Genomic DNA, 9,919 nt, shown 5'->3' with positions numbered 1-9,919 from the left:
TCATTCTAATGCACCGCTTCTATCAATTTATTTTCCGAAAATCGTTCATCAAGCCGTTATTGAAACAGACTTTATTATTGCCCCGCTAATAACGGTTCACATTTTGAGCACTTAATGAAATGAATTATTTAATCTCAATAAGTTATTTGCACTAGTTCACATTTTTCCTTCTAACTCCCGACGGCATTAACAGATTTCAGTTTTCTTGGTACAGTTACATAGCTAATTGAATTCCGCTTGCCATTATGTGCCTCTAAATGGGGGACGCCGTTTGAAATATCAAAGTGAAAACAGCTAGGGGCGAGAAGAACAAATTAAACTTTCCCCTAGATATCTAAATGGACGTTTTTTTAATTATGTTAAATTTTCCTCCCAATCAAGAGATATTTTGGGCGGATAATTTTAAAATAATCACCCTGCATAGATTCCGTGAACTTCCAAGGAACACTTGCTCTCGTACACGATCATCAAATTCTTTAAATATTTAACGAGGAATAACAAGGACTTTACTTATCTTTGTGACTAACTACGTTTATGTTGAAGGAGTCCATTCCGCTTCTTCAGTCGAACTATGCAAAATAATAAAAACCATTTGTTTACAAAGAAGACGAAAAAAAGCTTTGTTCAATGTTGCCCAAAAAAAATTTTCTACTTCCCCCGGTTGCTGCAAAAAATATATTTAATAGGGTTTTATAACATAATCCCGATGAAAGTTACTCGGAGGATCGTATGGAAATGAATCCTATCGATTTAGATTTTGCTGTGAATTTCGTGGGTCACGATCGAGTATAAGCCATAAGAATGGCCCTATCATGTTCCACTTAAGACCTAAGTGCAGTTACTCCACTCTCATCGACTTGATATTGAAATCTAACTCCATCTCATTAGGTAATAAGATTGGTTGTACCAAGTACTGCAGTCAATAATACATGAAGGCTGTACATTCCATCAACATGTGTGCAAACATCTCGTCATCTTTAAGGATTTTGGGGTACTCCGGTAAGTCCATCAAATGTCCACGTCACCAGGAGCGACAGTAGTCAGTCAATAGACGGGCCATAATCAAGTCCACCTGATATTTGGACCGACTATGGGTACCTTCACATACCAATATCCACTCGATTATCAATCTTAGTGACTGGACTACCATGCATTTGGAGATTCTAAATCCCTGATCCTCTTCTTTCCTGCTACGTGATATGGGGAGGTCTTTAAACCTTTCCTGGATTACAAAATTGTTAGAGAGTACCAAAGAGAAACCTTTCTACTGAACGAGTTGGAAGGGTAGGGATGGTACTAACCTATTGGTATCTCCCGTGGGAGAGGTGAAGTTATGGCCTTCCTCAGAGTCTTTAGAACTATTGGGGTCCAAGTGAAGTCCCATGAATTGACATCAATTGAGAGTCGACACGCAGGTGACGACCTTTTCTCCAGGAGCAAAGCTCCATTTTCGACGAAACCATTCTCCTCATTGCAGTCTGTCTCTCAAGAGTCTGTGCTGGGAAGTGAACAGCTATCTGGCCATCCACCATAATCGGAAGAGTTTTAAAGAAATCTAGTCTATAAGACTCACTGAAAAAAAGAAAAGCACGCATCTCAACAAGAATTCAATAAAATTTTATATTTTTATTGGGTTTCTTTTAAATTTAAATTGAAAGCATACAAGATCTACAAAATCTATCATAGATATAAAAACTTTTTTTTTAAACGACAACACCGGTTTTCTACCATTGGAAGTACAAACCAGAAATCGATACACTACAGCATACAATCAATATTTTGATTGCCTTCATATCACCAATCACCATAAACTTTTAAAATACCTACTGTGTAACAACTTGTAAACCCATCGATCGACTTTTGATCAATGAAGAGGCATTAAAAATGATTGAAAACATCAATCTCCGAAATAAAATAATTTGATGGATTTGTAGCTGACGTAAATTCCAAAATTCGAAGTGTAGAAGCGAAACCAATTGAAAATTGGAATAGGCCTAAATAATAGATCTGCTCCATCAGAGATGTAAACTGATTCCAGGTCGTCAGAATAAGTCAAAATAAGCGCAGTATTAGGACTCTCGCAAATATTTCTGATAAACCTGAATTTGGTTTATACCCTTTGCAAACAAGCTAATACTGCTCGAACTATTATTAGAATTTCAAGTAAAGAAAGGTCGGTCATAGTACATCGTGTTGGAAGCAGTCGATTTGGACAAACTAACTAAATCGTAGTGATATACTACGATTTCACGAAATTGATCATTTCCTAGCTAGTGAATTACGTGAATTCCTCTATGTGTACATACGGATTTGGTCCCTTTTTCCACTACTATAAATGATCGGATAAAGAAAACAGCGATTACAATAATTTTATAATTCATACTTTTTGAGGAATTAATCCCGTAATGAAATGCCTGCACCATAAATCGTCGATTTTAATATTTAGTTTTGTAGATTTCAATTTAAGCGACCTTACCTAGGATCAAGAAACCCCAATGAAAGCAACTTGTGCCGACATTAATAATTAGAGCCCCGGTAATTAAAAATCTAACTAATAGCCCACGAAAATCGCACTATGTATCAACCATTAAAAATAATTCATCGCCTTTATGGGCTACATGAACTACTTTCGTGACGTCCGAATTTATGGCCTTTGATAAAGTCATTACAATCGCTATTGATTATGGGCCCTATCTTAAATAATAGCATACAGTTGGTTATTATTTTCAATCGTCAAACCGGGTAAATACATGACAAACAACAACGATTAATAAGGATTTCGATTTTTCTCGCTAGAGGCACTCCAATTAAAACTTTAATGTAGTAGGTAGTACCCAACTTAGTGCATTTTTAGTGGGTACCTGCATTACAAGCACCCAATCAGTATTTAGATTTATTGGTCATTCGAAATATTGAACATGAAGAAGTAAAAGTGGACGAATTTGAGTATGAAGTATTTGGAACCTGATTACAATAGTTATTGAATTAGTTATAGTACGAGAGCATAAACATTCTTGGATGATGCAACAGCAGGACTAGAGCCTGAAAATTTGTTGTTAAATGAATTAATCATTAAATTGCAAAATCAAGACACTCAAGAACTTAAACTATTTAAGATTTTTCTCGCACATAAGTGCAATAACACTAGTCATGTGCCTGCATACTACCATGAAATACCTAATTCATCGTCAATGCCTTGTTGTGTTATACTCGGTTGCGGAAAATCTGGTTCTAGATAATGAATAACTACATTTTTAGAAAAAAATCGTTTAATTCTTTGGCAAGCACTTCGCGCTTACCCTACCACTCCATGCTATATAAGTGAGCATAAAATCATTCAGGGTGAACAGTTCTTAGAGCATTCGAAACCACACCACTTCTTGTAAATAGTATATTAGTTCTTTGTGCCATCTCAGGGGGAGTATTTTGGTGCTAAAAATGAAGTATTTAGTAAGTAAAAAATTTTTCAATTTTGGTATCAAATTATCTATAAAGTTGAAACTAATGTGAGTTTCAACTATAAACTATAGAACTATTAACACTGTTTCTTATTTCAAACTTCTTAAAAATTTTAATCTTAAGTTAAATCTGTTTCTTTTTAGTCACTGTCAAATTTACCTACTATTTCTGTTACCTTTTTTATCGCTAGCGCATTTCTCTCTTTTCTCGTCAGAAATTATTAGATTTAGCATCTTTTGCTACGAAAAGATGCCTAAAACCAAGCTAATTTCATAATTAGCTGTAAACTTTTCTCGGAGCTTAATTATTGATTAAATTATGAAACCAATAATTCATCTTCCGTTTAAAATCTATAGTAAATAATTTGACGCTATAAGAGCCGCTCTATATCGATATTCTGGTAACTACCATGAAGATGTTCAGGGGTAATATAATAAGCGTAGCGAAAAATTTTCGATAATTTTTGGGAAGTTTACATGAATGCAAATTAAGTTGAAAATGAAAGGGAGTACATGAGTCTCTTTTTTAAATTAAAAATGCATAAGTGCAAAATTGTCAAAAATTATGGATAATCGTTGCACGAATTCTGTTTAAGAACAGAATTTCATAATTCATATCCTTTGATAGTGATAATAAATAGTACTAATTTCATAATTTTTAAGAAAATCATCTTACCGATAAAGTTATCAAGAATTTGATATATTGACGTTAAAGTTTGTAAGTACCTATATATACCTATATTCATTAAATTTCTCAAAAAATTGTAAAAGTTCTGAAATCATCTAGATCCGATCACTTCTTTATGCCACTGAAAATTGTTAGTTTCTTCGCACCATCACAATGAGGTCAATAGCTTGAGCAAAGTTTTCGATAAGATCACAAAAATCACACGCCATCTAAGAAAGAATTAAAAAATGTCTTAATTCTAGGATTGAAATTTATAACTCAGTTAAATGCGACCTACAAGTAGTTTTTAATAAACATATTTAATTCCAGATATTAACCATAATTAAATATAACATAAATCCTACCTTCCAACTTCTTTTCAGCTGGGGCATAACATATAACCACTTACCTATTACTACTACTTACTGTTCATATTATATTTTTTCTTTTCTTCTTCTACTTTTTCTTTTTCTTTTTCTACTTTTCGGTCTTCTGTAAAATGTTCGCTTACTATACAAGGTGTATAGACACGGCAACAATTAATTGGTAACGGCTGTCTTTGTGAACTTGAAATTTAGAATTAACACTCAAGTAGAGAAAGGAACGTTATTTTCCATATTATTTAAGTTTGTACAAAACGTTAACAATTTGAACAATCAAATTTGTAAGAAAAAACGTTGACTTTCTCTCTGTATTATATGCTGAAAAAAAGAATAAAATTAATTTCATAACAGTTCGAATTTTTAAAGCAGAAAACGTAAAACTGCGTCATAAATGACCTGGATATGAGTAGCCAACTGTAGTTAAGTTTCGGTTAGAATTACTTGGTACACATAGTATAGAATTAAACTATATAGAAAGTGAAAATACACACCCAAGTACCGAACATTTCAAGTGGGTACTTTCAGACTTATAGGAGACTTGATAGAAGAGTCATATAAAATTAGGAATTAGCCTTTTTTGAAATTATAGTTCAGTGGCAGTTAATTAGCACATATACAAAAAGAAGCAAATTTTAAGACTTGGAATTTTCATTTTGAAAATATGTTTATAATAATATCAAAATTTAAAACTGGGAATTCAATGCTCAATTTGCTTTCCTTGAAATGGAATTTCGTAAGTATCAATTCTCAAATAGAGAAAATTCCAAGTACATATTTGCATTTTTACATTTTATGTTGAAACTAGGCCGTAGTGTCAAAATCTAAAACTGTAGTTTAAAACCTTAAAACTGGAAATTTGGACATTAACTTGTCCATCATATTTGCTTATTTTTACCTAATATGTAGGCCTTTCTAGTGGCTTTACCTACTTTTCACAAATTTCAAATTTTTGAAATCCCTCTGAGTTTAAAGCAATGGTTTTCTCTAATACTAATAAATATAATAATAAATATACTTACAAAATAATAATTGTTCGGACTAATACATAAAAAATCTATATGACAAGATATTGTAAAATAGTAGATATGTGCTTTCGACTAAAAGCTGTAACAACTAATTATTGAACCCCTATATTTTTTTCTTATAATTTACAATTATAATAGTTTTTTTGTACATGAATTTTATTTAAGAGATAAAATAAATATAAAATATTTATTTTAAATACTTATATGACGACGGTTGTAACAACGTTATATGACTTAAAGTGGCTCTTGGATGATTTTTGCATACTCTTACCAGACATCTATGGATCCCATAACAGTAAAAATTTTAGGCTTACCTATTGATTTTCTACGGATTCGTGAAAATTCTAGTTTCTCTAAATGTTTTTAAGACATATGCTACAGTAAATTTAGGAATGTTTAAACTTAAAAAAAAAACATACTTAAAGCTTTGCTACGTCCCATTTTTTGGCAAAAAAATTTACCAAATCACCCTTTATGATTTACCCTTTCAATGCACTTGTTATATCACACGTGATAAAATATCAGTGCTTATTGTTGTGAGTATAATTGTTTGTTAATAATGAAATACCTAATTTTTAGTCTAGATTAGGTGAGAAATGAAATTATCACAAAAAATTTGCCCATCAAAAGAATCGGTCTCTTGAGACAAATGTGGATTAATGGCAATCCAACATCGACAACTGTATATAGGTATCTATTAACTTCACCATGTTAAATAGAACGAAGATTAACAGAAAAACTAATAATATACAACAAATTTTAGTATAGAAGTAACGTTAACACTAAAGAATTCATAGAATTTGAAAGGACGGTCAAAATAATCCTTATTGAGTTCCGGTACTAGTTTGATAACATAAGAATGAAATTTATACCCTTAAATTTGGTAAACATACCTTTCAAAACTCCGGACTTCTTGCCAATCTTTGGCATAATCCGTCATCCACTTGAACATGACCCAGAACCACGATTTGGACTCCACCCCTTATTGAGCCATCATCAACATCATTGTTAATGGGATTATTCTCTTGTGTTCTATATGCAATCAATCTCCAAGAATTTTGTTAGTATTTTCGATACGTTAGGATGGTATACCATTTCTTGGGATTATTTAAATCAAAGGCCCAAGCTGCACTAAACAAGACTCTTTCATATTTACACTAAAAACTTTACTGTAAATCAAGTGCGGAAATTGGTTTCACACGAATAAAACAGTTTGGTCTTATTCGTGTGTCAAAGGCGAAGGCTACAATGTCTTACGAGTGTTATTTTCGAAACTAGTTGCACAATATACTATTATTTGAATTTAAAAAAAAGTAGCTGCTAGCCCAAAAAAATGTTAGTTTTAAGTTAAAATTGACCCGAGAAGACCGGAACTGACGAAATCTAATAAGGCCGTAAACGATCTTCAGGCTGCTCGAATCAATTAAACTTAAAACTTGAATGAAGGCATAACATCATAATATGCCTTAATCTTCTGAGGTTTTAGGCACTTTTTATAGGTCCACAAGAACGTTCTTCTTTCGAGCCAGGGTCTTTCTTCAGAGGCATTTTTTTAAAGATTATGGAAAAATTATCCTCGTGCCATTATGAGTATATTCAACAAACATCAATCTGATTCGAACATCGGAATTACAATCACCCAATTTCTGCAGGTATTCTTTAATTTAAGACACACGCAAGATCGGTTTTGACTCCAAGAAGCTTTTGCCCTAAGATTACTTTTGAATGTTCTTAGGACGTTATTTCAAAACTTAGGCAAAAGACCTTTACGAATAATACTCAAATTGAGTATATCTCTAAAATGTTCCTACATGAGAGAACATACCTAAATTAGTTCATGACAAACTGATCTTGATATATGAAGTCATGAATGCAATAAAATTTAAATTTTATATGGTAATACGGTTATAGACATGATAATCCTGTATTTGGATCAGCGAAAATCAAATTTTATTGCATCACTCCAAAATCGCCGGTTCGTCAATCCGATATTGGCCAACCCAAATTGCAATCTTACAGTCGAGTGTTGAAAACTCACGTTTTTACTACAGTGATATATTACATTGCTAATCCCAGTCTCCTGCAATGAAAATGGATTATAAAGGAAAATTCTAGCAAATGTCGCAACATTTAGTACGTAGAATTCCCATTTTAGTATTGAACACTTTATTACTCTGCAGCATGAATTACATTCTTTACCACATGACGTTATGTGGATGTTTACGTTATGTGATTGTAGGTCGTCGGTAATCAACAATGCGTAAAAACGATATTAGGTTTTGCACAATTATTATTAAAATACTCTATCGCATTAAGTCTATATAGAAGTTTAATGCAAATTAACGCTTCGTTTAGTTGACTATATCAATTCAGTGGGATGTGGTCTACATGTTTAAACAGCCCACATCACCTTATGGTCTAATTTTTAAACAATGCCAATGTGTTTGCTTTTCAGTTTCACAAGTGTTTTTCTTAGGATAATTTTTTTAATTAATTTTCAGATTCTCGCCTCGGCCCTGGTAGCCATATCAGCTGCATTCCCCGCAGATGAATCCTCCACCAAAACCAAACGAGGTCTCATAGGACTAGAACACGCCCCCACCATCCTCTCAGCCGCCCCTCTTCTCAAAAGCTACGAAACTCCCATCATTCATACAGCCCCCGTCATAACAAAAGTTTTTGACGCCCCAGCACCATTGCCCTTACTAAAGAGTTACGAACCCCTCATCACCGGGCCTTTAATTGCCAAGGGCATTGGACCACATATCATTGGAACCAAGACCATCTTGCCTGCGCCCATCATCAAAACAGCACCTTTGATTTCTGCTCCCATTTATTCTAAATCCATCTGGGCTCCTTCGCCTATTATAAGTTTGGCTCCCAAATGGTCCGCTCCTATTTTGGATCACGGTTGGTAAAGACGTCAACAGTGGAATGTTTATTCAATTGTATATAATTATTTGTTTTATATTGTGATGATCTTAGGAAATATATCATAAGCAAATCTATGTTTTTTTTAATTTACATAAAAATGTGGTTGCATTAACCGACGTAATAGAGGATTGATGGATCGCCTATATATTCTCTGTAAGTCTACAAGTCGAGCCTTAGCGTGGCTCAAATTCGCACTTCTACATGTAAAACTGTCAATCTGGGTCGTATCTAAAAGTAAGCTCGACTTGTGGACCTGCGGAAAATAAAGAGGTCGCAGTTTATCTCAAAGCCCAAATTATTATTTTGTCAACTTTAGGTGCAAGTAAATTTCCGTAAAAACATTGAAATAGAGTTCAAATATTCTTTGGGTTTTGATAATATTCATTGACATTAGAGAATTTTAATATGGCTATCGATTATCTGCAAACGTTTATGAATTAACATTTCAAAATTCGAAATACACTAAACTAGACTAATGAAAACTGGCAATCAGACACCATTAATCAAGAAGAATTAGTCCCGGGACACGCATTTAATCTGTGATTTGAGTCCTAGCAGGCCGTCTGCTTCCCACGGTACCTGCGTGCCGACTCATCTTGAGCTAACACGCGCCGTGGAAACGAAAGTGTTTTTATAATGCTGCTTATATGGAAACTAATACATTAATAGTGTTATCCCTATTACCACGTAATAAATCGACAAGTTACATAATGGTTATATCTTTTTTTGGAAGCTAAGTTTAGTGATATGCTTAAGTATTTTCAATAGTCTTATGTTATCATTATTTTGTTAGTATAGAACCAATATGTAATATGCGGCTTACTGTAGGTACTGGTCACGTACAAGAGTGGCAAGAGCAGCAACACATTGCTACTCACTCTATCATCTGAACTCGCTGACTCACTTATATGGATCAAAAGGTGACACCCAAAAAATAAACATTTACGTATTTTTGGAAATTTTTGTACACTACAATAGTTTTTAACATTTTTTAGGTGGACAGTTTTTAAAAACCACCCTGTGTATCTCGTTTAATTCGTGAATATCCTTAAATTTTGAAAAGTAGGGTTTTCAAGGCCTGCGAGAAGTTTCATGGGTTAAAATTATTTAACAACTTCTATTCAACTTTAATTAAAACATCAAGTTTTTTCACTCTGTTTTTTACTAATTGAGACGTATGCTAAAACTACAGCAACCATTATTGTTACTGATCCCATTTCATAACTGAATTGCGAAATTAAATAAGGTGTTATCCTTATATAACTAGTTGTGAAATTAAATCCGTTTAGTTGCCGGTTTAGACTATGAAAACTGTAATTTTTTCAAAATTACGCGCCTATATAGAAATGGCAAATATTGACCTGTTGCTTAAATATAACTTGAAGAAAAAGTCGGATTTTTTTATCGCCCTACTAAACTTACTTCCAAAAGAGTGTAGAGATTGTGCTATTA

General features: G+C 33.3%; 1 protein-coding gene across 1 annotated transcript; it reads left to right on the top strand.

Annotated features, from left to right (window-relative positions):
- The first annotated feature begins 3,337 nt into the window (after positions 1-3,337).
- On the top strand, positions 3,338-8,541 carry LOC136417605 (uncharacterized). The gene is made up of 2 exons (XM_066403373.1): positions 3,338-3,450; positions 8,035-8,541. Exons 1-2 carry the CDS (start codon positions 3,439-3,441, stop codon positions 8,449-8,451), a joined length of 429 nt encoding a protein of 142 aa, XP_066259470.1. The 5' UTR covers positions 3,338-3,438; the 3' UTR covers positions 8,452-8,541.
- The last annotated feature ends 1,378 nt before the right edge of the window (positions 8,542-9,919 follow it).

The sequence above is a fragment of the Euwallacea similis genome, chromosome 29 (genome assembly GCF_039881205.1).
Source record: "Euwallacea similis isolate ESF13 chromosome 29, ESF131.1, whole genome shotgun sequence".
Classification (NCBI taxonomy): Eukaryota; Metazoa; Arthropoda; class Insecta; order Coleoptera; family Curculionidae; genus Euwallacea; species Euwallacea similis.
Note: the sequence above shows the minus strand (reverse complement) of the source record. Positions and strands in the feature narration are given on the sequence as shown.